At 38.5% G+C, this 17,001-nt stretch overlaps 1 protein-coding gene across 10 annotated transcripts in view; it reads right to left on the reverse strand.

Moving 5' to 3' along the window:
* Positions 1 to 562: 562 nt before the first annotated feature.
* CDC42 (cell division cycle 42) overlaps positions 563 to 17,001 on the reverse strand; it is a 39,285-nt gene continuing 22,846 nt past the window's right edge. For 7 of the 10 annotated variants that reach the window (XM_019012320.4, XM_055387293.2, XM_055387299.2 and 4 more), the window contains 5 exons: positions 14,952 to 15,106; positions 11,744 to 11,816; positions 6,941 to 7,050; positions 6,623 to 6,820; positions 563 to 2,065 (listed from right to left, as the gene is read on the reverse strand). In XM_019012320.4, the coding sequence (XP_018867865.1) occupies positions 1,976 to 2,065; positions 6,623 to 6,820; positions 6,941 to 7,050; positions 11,744 to 11,816; positions 14,952 to 15,056 (576 nt within the window). In that variant the 5' untranslated portion in view covers positions 15,057 to 15,106 and the 3' untranslated portion in view covers positions 563 to 1,975. Of the gene's footprint in view, positions 3,552 to 6,622; positions 6,821 to 6,940; positions 7,051 to 11,743; positions 11,817 to 14,951; positions 15,107 to 17,001 lie in introns of all 10 variants that reach the window. The other 3 variants (XM_019012326.4, XM_055387306.2, XM_055387307.2) reach the window with 1 other exon arrangement.

Genomic DNA, 17,001 nt, shown 5'->3' on the forward strand with positions numbered 1-17,001 from the left:
GTATAATGCCCTAAAGGTAAATAAACCTTTCTTGCTACCTAAAGAAAATGTATCCCATATTCAGATTCGCAGCACAGAACCTGTATTCTGATAGTAGTAGTTTGAGATAACCAACTAGGTGTGGTGATTCCCAAACTTGGCTACATTTTAGAAATGCCTGGAAAACTTAAAAATCACATTGTTCAAGCTGCACGCCAGTTGGAGAACCACTGATGCAGAAAACTTGGGGAAAAATGAGCTGCTTTCCAATGATCTATGGATTAAAGGTACACTGACATTTCCTTCCACCATGAGCAGTGAGCTTCCTGAACACTGCTTCACTAAGAATTATTATGGACCTACTTGGTATTTAAGGGAAGGGTCAAACTTAGAGAAAGCACAAACCTGAACATATAGAGGGCTAAATATTATCTCAAACTAAAATGCCAGAAAATAAAAATAATAAAGCTTTAAAATTTTATCCCAAAGTTTGTTAGAAATTGATGTTATCAAGAGTCAAATTCCCACTCCTCAATATCTGAAAAGTAAGAGACGGAGGGAAAATAACAACCCTCAGGCTGGCTTGTGAAGGGTTTTTGTTTGTTTAATACATCTGAAAAGAATGCATATACAAAGAATTGAGACATGAGAAAGCACTGGTTCAACACTAATGAATCTACAAGAATTAGGTTTGGGAAGGTGGGAAAGATTACCTCAACATTTTTAAAAATTGGAAACTGCAACCAAAATAAGCTGGTAAAATCCCTATTAACACTTAAGAAGAGTCTGCATTAAGACTCTTTCCATGATTTTTATTAAACTAGAGAGCCTCACCTGGCTGCTCTAGGGTTCCTCATATGCAAAACAGAAATAAGGGGATTCTCCTGACTGGTCCCCATGTTGTTAAGTGTTCTCCCCACCCCCACCCTACCCCCAGCTTCTTAATGAAGCAGGCCTCCATCCTCCTAACTTGAGAGGATGTGAATCATTCCACAGATGTCTGTCTTCTAGCACCACCCCTCGTATTTCTTCTACATACCAGGTCTTCAGCTGCATTCTAGGAACACCATATACTACTGAGCTGCAAATCTATGCTAAGCATATAAGACAATGACTGAAAGGGAAAAAAATTTTTTTAATTACAAACTCAATTCATTTGGTGCATTTCAAAGGTGCAATACTTCTCTTCATTTATCAGTGAAAGAAGTTAGAAATTAACTTCCCAAAAAAATCAGCAAATGGCAAACAAATGTCCTTGAAAGTCACAGTCACATATAGTGCGTCCTAGAAAAGAGGAGGGGCAAGACGGGCTCCACCCACTTTCATGAGTTTCATCAAATACTGGATCTACTCAAGGGTGGAGAGAAAAGGCAACTTTCAAAAAGGAGTATGTTATTAAATGAGGCATTTACTATACTCCTTCCTAAGAGCACCAGATGGGGAACATGTTTTCTAAACTAGATCTAGGAAGTGGAATGTGGAATCAATCCGTCCTCCTCCCCTTAAGGGCTAACCACTGGTTAATGAATTAAAAAAACAAGACTAAAAAACAAACCCCACACACACTCCCCCCAAAAAAAAGAGGGAAAAAAACAAAACAAAACACTAAGATGTCCCAGATTACTCTCCAGAGTGGAACCAGGGAGCAGCTTCAACAATTCCAATTAGTCTGTTACAGAGTCATCCACAAGCATGCCTTGCTTTTAAACAAAAAAAAAAAAAACACACGCACAAAAATTTTTTTTTGAAACAACAAAAAAAAACTAGTACTAATCACTTTTCTGACAATACAATTACTCAAAATTAACTAGTACTGGGGGGGGAAGGGGGGGACCATACCTATGGGCCTTGTCTCACACGAGTGCATGTGGGTAGGTGCAGGGCATTTGTCATTATTGCAAAAACGAATTTTAATTTTTAATCTTTAGTTTGATTTAAACATTGCTTTTAGTATGATGCCGACACCAGCTGTGCAGAAAGGGCTCTGGAGAGATGTTCATAGCAGCACACACCTGCGGCTCTTCTTCGGTTCTGGAGGCTCCAGGGCAGCCAATATTGCTTCGTCAAATACATTCTTTAGGCCTTTCTGAAAAGGGGTAGAAAGAAAAAATGGGCGGTCTGATTTTCAGTATAATAAAGTTGGAGTTCAAATTTAAAACATTCAAACCCCCAAGAGTTGGCAAAGAAAGAAACATTAAAAACAACCCTGAATCTCAACACAGTAATCTCACTTCACCAAGATTTGTCCAGGGCACTGGAAGGATTCAGCAATTCAGGAGCAGAGGAGCAGATATTCATGAGTGAGACAGTGGTCCTTTGAGAAAGCTTTGCGCAGACCAATGTATGTCACAAGAAGCAAACAAGCACATGTGTCATTTGCTTATTCAGTATGAGTTTTGTAATGTGCTGCTGAAACATTTTACATAAAAACAAGGGAAGCAGCTCTGCATTGAAATGAAACAGCTGGATATGAAACAGAGGACTGAGAGGACGGGCACAGGTCAGTGGCATCCTTATTCTATGGAAGGCACAGGCAAAGAGGGAGAGAGGGTGATTATGGTAGCTGCAAAGATAGTCACTTTGAACTCCCTTTATCCCACCAGTTAGACAGAGTCAAGGAGATTCAAGGGAGCAAAAATGTGGGTACCTGATACATACGTAAAATTAGAGCCAGTCAGTGCAACAGGAATAAAGCTTCATCAGGCATTTATACAAACGGTTGTATATTTTTAATTTCAAAATTAGAAGGTAACCACAATTGTATATTTCCCTCACAATAAAATCAGAAGCAGGAAAATATAAAGGTGGCAGCTTTACATCTCAGCATTAACAAACTGTAAGTCAACTGTTTAAATGGATGCTATTCTTAAAAGATAATGTAACAAATGAACTCATAAAGCAGTAGCAGATACATCAATATCTTCCCCACCCCAGACTGACAAATACTCCACTACAGCACAGACAGCCAAAGCAACAGCAACACAAAGTTTCACCGCACAAAGGAAAACCAGAAAAGAATCCTCCCTTCCCCATTACACTCTACTAGAAGGTCACCCCTTTTCCATAAGGTTTGTCATGCAATTACAATTAACAATTGATCATAAGAGTAAAATGATGTTTGTGTTACTTTCTCCATCTAGAACTAAGATCTAGAAGTGTTAAAACTCTTGTTATTTTCTCCAAGAGGACATTCTTAATGCCAGACCAAGTTCCCTTTTGGAATAGTAATCCAAACCAAAAAGCTCTGAGCATCAGGCAACTCAAGCAGCAGAACGTTAAAACAAGTCCAACTTGACTACTGATCACAAAAAATTTATGATATTGCATTCTTGATCAAAAACTAATACAGAGGTTGCTCTAAGGTGGTGAGTAAAAAGACGCAGAGGCTTTCAAACAGGATGGTTTTATTCCTTTGTTTTTAAACGATCTTTCTACAGTAGTGGGACAGGAAGCAGCAGCAAAGAAGGGAAGGAGAAAACAGTTTAGAATATACAGCACTTCCTTTTGGGTTGAGTTTCCGGAGGCTCGAGGGCAGCTAGGATAGCCTCATCAAACACATTCTTCAGACCTCTCTACAAGACAGAGGGGAGGAGAGAGAATAGCAGCCAGGTTAGAGGATTAGAAAGACTAGCAGGTACAACAGCAGTCCGGATTAAATGAGCTGAATTCACAGAAGCAATGTGCCTTAAGAAAAATGCTAGACTGCTAGATCTTAAGCCCATTATAACCGGGAGAGTAGATAACTGACCAAAAACTTCACCTCACGCAAGGTTAACTGAGCAGGAAAGCAATTTTTATTAAAATGCAATATGTTGACTTCCAACACATTTTGGAAATAAATCTATTACAATTTCAGGCTTATGTGAATTCAGCCCCTGAATAACTGAAGGACACAAATAGCAGACTAACAGGCATGCTATGTGTTTCTAGGTTCAATGACATATCTGAATGTGATTAATCAAGATTTCAGAGTAAACTGGTTTCCCAGAACGGAAAGGTTCAGACATTTAAAAAGTGTTAATTGTGCAACAGTACCAACTAGAAGGAGTTTAAAGAACAGACTCTAGAAACAGCATACACTTCAGTTATTCAGCAATGTTATTAGAGCAAGTAACCACCACCCAAGTCATAAGAAAACAAAGAATGGGGTCCTAGAATGAGTTTTAGCAAGCAGTCCAGTGCTTTAAGATGTCTGCATGGGTATCAGAGCATAAAGCATGGAGTGAAAACGAAGAATATTCTCAGATCTTACGGGAATTAAGATACAGAAATACACTTACACCTCAGCCAGAAACTCCAACATGACAGTGTGACTCAGCATTGCTGGTACTTAGGACCCAGGTCTACAGACTCACCTAAAATCACCTAAATCTGAAGCCACAAGTTTACCACCCAAGGTTGTTTCACATGTTCTTTAGTTTGATCAGTTTGATCCCAAGTAAATATGTCCTAAAAGTCCCAGAACACAGCTCCAATTGTAAGTGCCAACCCCAGACCACCCCAAGTGTTCCCACCTCCACCCTGCCCCCATCCATGACATCCCACAGGACTGGTACCCACCACATGTCACATTAGACACAAAATAAATCAGAAACAGCAGTAAATTCTTTAAAAGCAGCAAAAGTTAAAAAGCCTTCCTCTTTCTACATCATTTACAAAGTAGAAATGCCACATAAAAGTTAAAATTCCACTGCAATTCTTTCTACACATCTAGGAACCAACTCTGGCAGTAAAATATAAAAGGAAGGAAGGAGTACAGAAAGGGAAATATACTTTATAAGGAAAAAAAGAGGAGGAGGACTATTAGAAACTGGAGTGTATCCCTTAACAAGAAGGAATTCCTTTCTTGCTTACCGTGGACGAAGATCAACAAATGCTCTATGAAACAAAACTAATCTTTGCTTGACCACCATCTGTTTATATTAAGACTTTAGTTTTAGAGGAATCAACAAACAGAATCTGTAAGCCTCAAAGTTCTAGCTCCCAAACACAACCACAGACCCCATTTTCTAACTTCCCCTCTTTTGACTTCTCCATACTTCAAACTGTGGTAAGAAAAATGTACCTGCTAAGACCTTTTAAACTTCATACTCTCTACAAACGGATTTACTATATACACCTGTTGATACTATAAAAATCTTACATTAAAAGCATCCAATTATCTAAAGCATCACTAGTAACCTAAAAGTGAATCCACAGGGCCTATGTGTCTTCCCTCAAAGCAACCCTATAGAGAACAGAGGTATGCATCAGAAGCACACAGAATTAGTGTCTAACATGGACATGAAGTGTTTCACACATGACTTTCCCTTGTCTCCAATATACACACACAGGCACACTTTTCTGGGAATGTTACTAAAACACAGAGAGAAGCACCAGGCATTTTTTAAAACTCTCAAAACAGTGCTGTGCATGAGAAGGTGTAAAATCTTCTAAACTTTTAAATAACTGCTTCTATAATAGCACTAAACTGCCCAAAAAAACGAGGATTAGAAGATTGTGTTTAAATCATCTGATACTAGGCCTCGAAGTTATTTTGAGGGATATCCCAGTTAAGCATAAAAGTTTAATCTGTAAATATCCAACCAAGTACTAAACTGATTATTAAATTATGCACTAGGCCCTATAAACTAAATACCTAGCGCATATGTAATAAGTAATCATATATGCCATTTACCCTAGTATATGCGTAGTTAAGAATCCAACAGTGTTTTTTAGAAACACAATAAAAATGAATTACCTGAATTACCTGAAAACATAAGCATAAATATAATGAGTTTAATATAATTATTAGAAACCTCCACCCTTCAATCTTGCCCTATTAGGCATGTCTGCTCACTGTTCAAACTTCAAAGCACCAGTACCAGTAGAACATAAGACTTTTGTGCTAATTATTTCGGTAACTTTTTCCTTTGCCCCCAGAACAGCACTCAAAGGACGGAATCAGCGATATCATGAAGGTGAAAAAGTTTAAACCACACACATCAGTTACAAGTCCCATTCCAAATACCCTAACATTGCTCCCTATCTTCAAAATCTGAGTTTCCCATCAAACTACAAAAGGAGTTCCAATTAAATCACTCAAAAACGGCCGGAATGCATGAGGAAGGAATACTTCCAAAAATATAGGAATAGAGGCACTATATAAAGCATGCTTGAGAACTGTGGCAGAAATAGCCATGGCTGCCTTCTTTGACATTAAAGTCTCAATTATTATGACTAATTCCCTATCCTGGTTTAATTGCCCAAGAAACAGTATAGTATCAATTGTCAGAATTGGCAAGAAAAGATCAGACATATTTAGATGAAAATTTAAGTGTTTAGAAAAAAAAAATCATTCACATCCTCTCTTGCAAGTTTGTGCTTATCTGAACCTTTACCGTAAGGTTTTTGTTTTAACACAACCCTGACCACTGCGAATCATTCAGTACGAGAGCTTACCAACACAAGGGGTTTAGGAACTAATAATATTCTCCAAAAAACACAGAGGCCTCTAACAAAAGAACATACAATATGAAGCTGTTCATATTCTTGCTGGGCATCTTTGAGCACTGCTGATCACTGTTAGAAATAACTCCTGTATCCTAACGCTCTAATAAATGACTCGACCATAAATACACATGGGGTTTCATGCCATCCTTACCTGTGTAAGTGCAGAACACTCCACATACTTGACAGCCTTCAGGTCACGGGCCAGCTTTTCAGCAGTCTCTGGAGTGATAGGCTTCTGTTTGTTCTTGGCAAGTTTCTCAATAGTAGAGGGGTCATCTCTGAGATCAATTTGAGTCCCAACAAGCAAGAAAGGAGTCTTTGGACAGTGGTGAGTTATCTCAGGCACCCACTAAAAAAAGGTATTTTAAAATACACCTTTGTTAATCAACAAGCCTCTAATGCTATTTATAACAGGTCAGTAGAAATTCTGAGATGATCTTCTTAGGGCAAGAGTATCTGATCAGCTTACCTTTTCTTTCACATTTTCAAATGAAGATGGAGAGACCACTGAAAAACAGACTAGAAATACATCTGTTTGTGGATAACTCAGCGGTCGTAATCTGTCATAATCCTCTTGCCCTAGAAAAAAGAAAAATATTGGAGAGAATTCAGCAACTGAATCTTGGTGTCCTCAAAGTGTTAAAAGCATGCTGGTCATTACTTAAAAAGCAACTTACTTATCTAATAAAATGTATGGCTTTGTAATATAATATGCGGGCAATATTCTCAATCAGCTAATTCTACAAACTTCAAGCACTCAGAACAGCAATGAATTTACTATTATGTTATTTGCTTTTATTACTAGTTTGTGGTGTTCAATCTTTGTGTCCATTAGAAACCCAATAATAAATGTAATAACTCTTGCTACAGAAATGGTTAAAAATCAATCCTTGTAATCCCAGCACTTTGGGAGGCCGAGACAGGCGGATCACCTGAGGTCAGGAGTTCGAGACCAGCCTGGCCAACATGATGAAGCCTCATCTCTACTAAAAATATAAAAATTAGCCGCGTATGGTGGTGCACATCTGTAATCCCAGCTACTTGGAAGGCTGAGGCAGAAGAATCACGTGAACCCAGAAGGCGGAGGTTGCAGTGAGCCGAGATGGCATCACTGTACTCCAGTCTGGGTGACAGAGTGAGACTCCATCTCAGATATGGTAAAGAAACAATAACAGTGAAATCATCTAAGGAAAGAAAAACCTCACTGAAACCCAGATGACAAAATCCACTGCCCATCATGACTACAAACACAGGTTCACATATTTAGTTAATGCGTGTATATAAGACCGGTATCTGAAACTGATAAAGCCTAGAAAACAAATTTAGCAAGAATTTATAGATACTCAAAATAATAAAAATACTTAGAATTAACTTAATCAGAGGCAAAAGGCTTGGACACCAAAAAATTCAAAACTGCTGAAAGAAATTAAAGAAGACATAAATAAATGGAAACACATCCCACATTCATGAACTGGAAGACTTAATATTGTTGACATGTCAACATTATCCAAAGCAACCTACAGATTCAATGCAATCCCTATCAAAATCCCAACAAGGGATAGTAATCTTGAAACAAGGGACAATAGACAAAATAATCTTGAAAAAGAATAAAGCTGAAGCACTCCCATTTCCTGATTTCAAAACTAGAAGGCTACAATAATCAAAACAGTGTGGTATTGGCATAGGGAGATATATAAGACAATGGAATAGACTAGAGAACCCAGAAATAAACCCTTACATATGTGGGCAAATAATTTTTCTTTTCTTTTTTTTTTTTTTTTTAGACAGAGTCTCACTCTATCACCCAGGCTGGAGTGCAGTGGCACAATCTCGGCTCACTGCAACCTCCACCTCCCCAGTTCAAGAAACTCTCCTGCCTCCACCTTCTGAGTAGCTGGGACTATAGGCACACACCACCGCGCCAGGCTAATTTTTGTATTTTTAGTAGAGACAGGGTTTCACCATGTTGGCCAGGCCGGTCTTAAACTTCTGACCTCAGGTGATCTGCCCACCTCAGCCTCCCAAAGTGCTAAGATTACAGGTGTGAGCCACCGTGCCTAGCCTAGCTCAAATAATTTTTGATAAGGGTGCCAAGACCATTCAGTGGTAAAAGGACTCTTCAATAAATGGTGCTGAGAAAATGACATATTCACACGCAAAAGACAAAGATGAAACCTTACCTAATACTATATACTAAAATTAACTCAAAATGGATAAAAGGTCTAAATGTTAGACCTAAAACTTTAAAACTCCCAGAAAACATAGGGCAAAAGATTCAGGTGGACTTGGCAATAATTTGTTTGGATATCACACCAAACCACCTGAAAATAGACAAACTTCATGAAATTGTGAAAATTTTATACATCAGAAGATAGTATCAACAGAATAAAAACACAACCCACAAAACAGGAAAAAATATATGCAAATCGTGTATGTGATAAGAGATTAATACACGGAATCTACAAAGAACTCCTAAAACTTACCCTCAAAAAAAAATCCCAATTCAAAAATGGGCAAAGAACTTGATTAAACAGACCTTTCTCCAAAGATATATAAATGGCCATAAGATGCTCAACATCACTAATCATTAAGGAAATGCAAATCAAAACCACAATTAGATACCACCTCACACTAATTAGGATGGCTACAATTAAAAAAAAAAAAAAAACAGGAAATAAGTGTCGAACAGAAGAATGTGACTATATCAAACCCCACATACTGTTGGTAGGAATATAAAATGGGACAGCCACTGTGCAAAACAATACGGAGGTTCCTCAAAAAAATTAAAAACATGATCCAACAATTCCACTTCTGGGTATATACCCCAAAAGAACTGAAAGCAGGGTGTCAACAAGGTATTTGTATACACATGTTGATAGCAACATTATTCAAAATAGCTAAAACGTGGAAGCAATTCATAGCACCAGTATTAAAACTGGAACCCAAACATCCATCAACTTGTTAATGGATAAACAAAATTGTGATATATTCATAGAACAGAATATCACTCGGCAATCAAAAGAAACAACTACCAATACACACAACATGAACAACTCTCACAAACATTATGCTATGTAAAAATAGTCACACAAAAGACTGCATACTGTATGGTTCCATTTATATGAAACCCTAGAAAAGCAAAACAGTAGAAACAAAGAAAGCAGATCAGTGGTTGCCTGGAAACAGGTCAAGGGACAGGGCTGACTGCAAAGGGAACCCAGAAATAAACACTCACATATATGGTCAAATAATTTTTGATAAGGGTGCCAACACCATTCAGTGGTAAAAGGACTCACCACAGAAAATTTGAGGGGTGATAAAAATGTTACACATTTTATTATGGTGGAGGGTCAGCAAAATGCATCACACTGAACACTTAAAACGATTTTTTTTTTTTTTTTAAAGACGGAGTCTCACTCTGTCACCCAGGCTGGAGGGCAGTGGCAGAATCTCGGCTCACTGCAACCTCCGCCCCCTGGGTTCAAGCAATTTTCCTGTCTCAGCCTCCCGAGTAGCTGGGACTTAACAGGCATACACCACTACACTCGGCTAATTTTTGTATTTCTAGTAGAGATGGGGTTTCACCATATTGGCCAGGCTGGTCTCAAACTCCTGACCTCAGGTGAACTGCCTGTGTCTCAGCCTCCCAAAGTGCTGCGATTACAGGCGTGAGCCACCGCACCTGGCCTTAAAATGATTTTTATTGCACTACGCATCAAAAAAGCTTTCAAAAGTACTCGCCAGAAAATGTAAAGGCTTATAAATAATAAACTTTGAAATGTGAAAATACTAATTTTCAACCACAAGTAGCCATAAATTATCTTTTCTCGCCAGGCGCGGTGGTTCACACCTGTAATCCCAGCACTTTGGGAGGCCGAGGCGGGCGGATCACCTGAGGTCAGAAGTTCGAGACCAGCCTGACCAACATGGAGAAACCCTATCTCTACTAAAATACAAAAAAATTAGCCGGGTATGGTGGCGCATGCCTGTAATCCCAGCTACTCAGGAGGCTGAGGCAGAAGAATCGCTTGAACCTGGGAGGCGGAGGTTGCGGTGAGCCGAGATTGCACCATTGCACTCCAGCCTGGGCAACAACAGCAAAACTCCGTCTCAACAAAAAAAAAAAAAAAAAAAAAAATTTGTCTGTGCCTTTGGACACAAATGAACACAGAAGAAAACCCCTCATTTATCATGAGATTATGGGTCATTGTTTTCTCTATATTCCAAATTTAATATACCATTACTTTTATGATTTTAATGTATTAAAAATTTCTCTAATCTTTATTGTCTCTCCATTTCACGTTCTCAATTAAATCCAAACAGTTCCTCGTGGTACACAGTATAACACCACATTCCATGGGAGCAACATGTTAACTTGCAAACAGTAACAGTAACTCAAAGCACAAAGTTTAGAATTCCTACATTCTAAAGATACTCTAAAGGATATCTTTCTGAGATTTTCCTCTGGCTAACTGAGCTGATAATAAGACGGCACATAGAGAAAAGTCAGAAATTAAGATGTGCAGCCACTCTTGAAAACAAGAAATAGCACTGAGGAATTAGGTACATTTAAGGAAGAAAGTAATTTGTTCTTACAATTTGGATAGCTGACAAATGTCAATACTGTGAGCAGATAACAGTTCACTCTCAAAATATTTTCAGATACAGTTTAAAATAAGCTATCATAAGAAACTAAACATGTTATTAGACACATAAATTGAATACGCCTTCAAATACCAAGAGAGTAATAATAATAAATACTGTAAATGGCTTACGACCTTATAACCTTAGGCATATTTAGGAAACTCTAGGCTTTAAAAAGGAGCAGGTAGGGGTAAAGGGAGAGAATCAGTGGGCATGATTCCTATGAATTCATTCCCTTAGTCCCTCCCCAACCACTAATGCAGTCCCCAATTCTCTGCAAGGTGCACGCATCAGGATTTTAGTTCAATTTGGAGCTTGTATGATGCACTCTAGTCTCACTCTACTTCATCTACTACACTGTTCACCTTGGAGCTTGTATGATGCACTCCAGTCTCACTCTACTTCATCTACTACACTGTTCACCCAGGGTACTCCAAACTCCTATTTGCCAACCCAGGTCTGGGACTGCTCCTTGGTCAAGCATCAACGATCATTATATTCAATCCTGCTAACTAATAACGAAAGGCAAGTACTTTGCTCATGTGCTAGTTTCTCAAAATGTCCACAAGAGACAGACAACTAGCAACTGTTAAAGATCGAAACAGTATAAAATACATTAAGTTTTCACCTGCAGTATCAAAAAGTCCAAGAGTATATGGTTCTCCACCAATCATAACTGTGACTGCATAGTTGTCAAAAACCTAAAAACAAAAAAATACAACACTGTTAGTGTGCAAGGAGAGAGTTAAAATGGGACAGGACAACTCTAAAGCTAAGGCAGTGTTTCCTTGCTAAGACTTAATCGTCCCTTAGTCCATCCATCATCCTTATATAACCAATCTTGCCAACCAAGTCCTTGCATGAGCTAAATGATTCCTGGAAAAAGACAAAGGATGTGTTCTGGGATTTCTGCTCTACCCCAGCAGCCTGGATAAAGAGCCAGAGAAGGTTTAGAGGTGTCACAGGAGCAGAGTCCTCTAGCTACACAAAATGAACCTGTTCAAGTTTGAAACTTTTCAGACAGTGGTCTACCTCAACATTCAATCTGATTCCTAAGAAATTATTTCTTCATAGACCACTTCCTTTTCATCTAGAAATAAAATATCCTAGATCCATGACCTTTCTTCCTTTCAGAGTCCTAGAAAAGATGAGCCTTGTTATAAACAAGCCCATTTGAGAGAAATAACGGTTCCCTCAAAGTACTCAAAGTGTCCAAGAAAAAGCTGGCAGATTATTTGCTGGGAAGTTTTTTTTGAGACAGAGTCTCACTGCGTCATCCAGGCTGGAGTGCAATGGCATGGTCTCGGCTCACTGCAACCTCTGCCTCCTGGGATCAAGCGATTCTCCCACCTCAGCCTCCTGAGTAGCTGGGACTACAGGTGCATGCCACCACACCCAGCTAATTTTTGTATTTTTAGTAGAGACAGAGTTTCACTATGTTGGCCAGGCTGGTCTCAAACTCCTGACCTCATGATCCACCTGCCTCGGCCTCCCAAAGTCCTGGAATTACAGGTGTGAGCCACTGCACCCGGCCAGGTGGGAACTTTATGAGTAAAATTCATGTTATCGGGCACAAACTGCATGATCTAAGACATCTTCTTTAACAAGATGCTTCATATGTAAATAGACCATAAAACCCTTATCAAATTCAGTACAGCATATGCTAATACTGGTTGTACGAAGTTATTTGTGAAAATGGGAGGTTTAACAATGCTAAATGGGAAAAGACCCAACACAAATTCTGGAGTCTTTAGAATTAATTTACAATTGAAAAGCAATGCTTTCATATACAACTATAATCTGTCAATTTACAATAAAAATTTAAAAATTAAATGATATCTATAAAAAGAAAAGCAAAGCTTTCCAACTAGGAGAAGAATGCCACATTTTAAGACCAGCCCTACTTAACTTTTAGGTACCTACTCTGATTTTCTGACTTATGTTTTAACAGATTGTTCAAGAGCTTATTTAAATGTAAAGAAGAGAAGCAAGGGCATGAGGGAGATGACAGTTAAAGGAAAGTCGGTTCTTAAAAACAGGAACAAAGAAATTGAATGAATGTGGTTAAGCTCTCAAACCAAACAGATTATTTTCTTAAATCACACTTAAGAGACTCAAAAACAACCCTCCTTTACTAGATTGTTCATATCCAAAACTAGACTAAGAATCAGAAAAGCTGGCTTCCATTCCAAAGTCTACTTATGCTAGTGTAATTACGCTAAGTAATTAAACTTAGACTTCTAAGTCTCATCCCTAAATTGGGCCTGAGTACCCTCATCCATTAAGAGACAGGTAAGACAATGTATATTGTCCCATCCAGCTCTGAATTTCTATTACTCTAGAAATGGCAAGCCCCAACTCATAGATGGGAACTTAAATGCATTCTACACCAAATCCATTTCCATATTAACTTCAACAGGTACCATGAGAACACTATTTGTGCCTCATGGTCTATTCATTTACCTAAATCAGCTCATTTAAAATTTTATTCTACTACTACTGTTCCTTCCACTCTATCACTTTTCCAGAGATGTACACACAAACATACATATAAAACACCCACAAGCCCACTTAAAATATAACACCAGAAGATCGAAGTCATAAAAGACTCAGAAATTATGTTTACAAGTAAATAACTTCAATGGAGACTGAAACAGAAAAATTCTGATAGCTGTCCTCACTCTGAAACAAAATTCATGTACCTCTAAATGTCCCCTGTAAGTCCACTGAACCTCAAAACGTCTTCCATTTATCTTGTCTCCAAATGAGCCAATTCAAAATATCAATGTGATTTTAGTGTTTAATAACACCTTCAAATTCTCCCCCCTTCAAAAAAAAAAACTTTCCTTATTTTTGAGACAGGGTCTCACTACCTTTCACAAATGAGTGTTACTCTAACTCTTGTCTCTCTCTCTCACTTCAATATTTTTGTTATTCCCATCTTCCTTCTACCATTCCAAAGAGTTGATTTAAAAAACAGTTATGGGGCCAGGCATGGTGGCTCACGCCTGTAATCCCAGCACTTTGAGAGGCTGAGGCAGGTGGATCATTTGAGGTTAGGAGTTCAAGACCAGCCTGGCCAACATGGTGAAACCCCGTTTCTACTAAAAATACAAAAATTAGAAAGGCGTGGTGGCGGGCACCTGTAATCCCAGCTACTCAGGAGGCTGAGGCAGGAGAACTGCTTGAACCCGGGAGGCGGAGGGTGCAGCAAGCCGAGATCGCGCTACTGCACTCCAGATAGAATGGACGATAGAGACTCCGTCTCGAAAAAAAAAAAAAAAGAAAAAAAGAAAAGAACAGTTGTGGGGGTGACCCCCAAAGGATTCTGTTGGTGTTCTTGAAACATAACAGGTCTTCTCTTCTCTGCCCCTAAGAACCAGTTTGGAGCTCCATTACTGCTAAGCGAACAGCTCCACAAGAAAAGTGGAGACACATACTACTTTCTCTCAAGTTACGGGACCTCAAATGGTATCCCAGGAGACCTCCAAGTACTGATCAATAATTGGCCAAAATATCAAAAAAAAAAAAAAGTCACCTCATTCCAAGATGTAGGACATACTTCACCAAATTGAGACCACCACTCGTTAGAATCTTGTCTACTGGAGTTTTGCCTCCCAGCACTTCTTGCAAACCCTGTGTCACCCCTTCTGACTTTCCACTGATTTTTCAGCTGTTTAAAGTGTATACAATTTACCCATGAGAAGTCAAGATCTTTAAAAACAGGAAACAAAGGCAGACAACAGAAAAAAATTCAGTACACATAGAGAAAGCGTTTTCAAAAGGATATCAAATTTTACAACATTTTACTAACAGAAGGAAGCCTTTATACTTACAGTCGGTACATATTCTGATGGAAATTTGTTTGTTGTGTAGGATATCAGGAGACATGTTTTACCAACAGCACCATCGCCCACAACAACACACTTAATTGTCTGCATTGCTGAAATAGTTTTGTATCCACTTTAAATATTTCAAATCTGATGTTGACCTGCAAAAAGATTAAAGACATTTGTTTATTTATACTTACATATGGATTTTTCTTCCTCACTTAGCAACAGGTTCAGGCACTCAGAGCAAGAAAAGAACTAGCACAATTATTATGGCTAAAAGAACCCAATAAGAGAAACAATGACTTGCTATAAGTTACAATAACAAATAAGGTCCATTTCTAAGTTTCTGATCCCTGGCTGTTTCAACTTCTTAAGTGTTATTTTTAAAAGGTCCAAAGTGGTGTGATAATCAGCGAATTTATTTTTATAATGAAAGAGAAGAGGCTGTATCAGAGAAAATTAACATGTACTAAGCATGTACTGTATGCCAAGTTCTTTACATGTATTATCTTAGTTTACCTTATGAGAAAGGTAGTACTGTTTTCATTTTTAGAGAAGGGGAAACCAAGCTACACAGAGGTTGAATAGCTAGAGTGTGGTAGAGCCACTCTGACTCCAGAACCCAGGCTTAACAGGGGACTCACAACCAACCAGTTTGTAACAATTCCACAGTGTGCTAAATATTATTTTGTGAAAGCTGTTCTTCAGTTACACGTGCACACACACCTGTATGTATGCATGTATGTGAACTAGACTGCAAATACAAAGGCCACTGCTTTAATTATTAGTCTTCAACAAGTAATGGTAACTTTAAAGTCAATATAAGGAATTTTAAAACAGCAATTCCAAGCTTCTTAGAAACTCGTAACACTTTTTATCTCCAAGATAATTACAGTACAGTCAGCCCTCCATGTACACAGAGGCAGAACCCACAGATACAGATGGATAACTGTACTATGTAATTTTATATAAGAAACTTGAGCATTCCAGGATTGTTGTATCCTTGGAGAGTTCTGGTATCAATCCCCTGCAATATCAAGGGAAGATTATACTAATTGTTCTCAGTACAAATGTAGTCAAATGTAGAGTTACATTACAAAGATGGTCATTTCAGAGTCAAGTTCTAATTAAGACTATTCTGCAAAGCATTTGGCATGTATTAATAATTGTTTCATATGTTAAATAAAAACTATAGGAGGCTACCGTTGTGGACTAATCTCCTGCACTAGGCCCCAAGTGACCAGACTAAAAATCAAAACGGAGTTACTCATGCTAAAGTTTCACATCACTAAACTTAAACTTAGTTGTTATCTGACCTTCTGAGAAACAGGAGAGATGACAGCCAGTTTACCAAACAGGCCACTTTCAATCTTCAATTGGAATGATAATGAAGTTCCCTCTGCTTTAACCCTTACACCAAAAAAAGCAGCCTGAAGTAACCTGATATTAACTAATCAGTTATTTTTCTATTGTTCTGTCTTCTCCCTGTCCCTGCCTTGCAAGAAAGGTAGCTCTGAAACAACTAATAGGCCCTTTGTTCTTTGCTTCCCCTTTCCTCAGCTCTTCTATTAAGCCAACCTCTTCTGCTCAGCTCCTTCGAACACTTAACTCTGTTTTGTGGAATGAAGCACACTGCCCAACTCTAAAATCACAATAAAGCCAAGTGAGATTTAAATTTGTTGTAGTTTTGCCCTTTAACACATGTATTAAAGAGCACAGTGGCTCACCTGTAATCCTTGCACTTTGGGAGGCCAAAGTGGGAAGATCACTTGAGCTCAGGAGTTCAAGACCAGCCTGGGCAACATAGTTAAGACCTGACCTCTATTTCTTTTTTTCTTAATTTTTTTTCTTAATGTTACCAGATACTCCACAGATCGGGGTGGGTAAAGGGAGCAATCAGGGGAGAGACTTTGGGTTTTGCAATATATATAAGCCAGACATGTTCATATACCCTATGTTAATTTCCTATTAAATAATGTCAAATCACTACGGCAGCAAAGAGGCCACATAGAAACAATTACCATTCTGCTAACCAGAAAAGTTATTCTGCGCC

Source organism: Gorilla gorilla, chromosome 1 (assembly GCF_029281585.2).
Source record: "Gorilla gorilla gorilla isolate KB3781 chromosome 1, NHGRI_mGorGor1-v2.1_pri, whole genome shotgun sequence".
Lineage (NCBI taxonomy): Eukaryota > Metazoa > Chordata > Mammalia > Primates > Hominidae > Gorilla > Gorilla gorilla.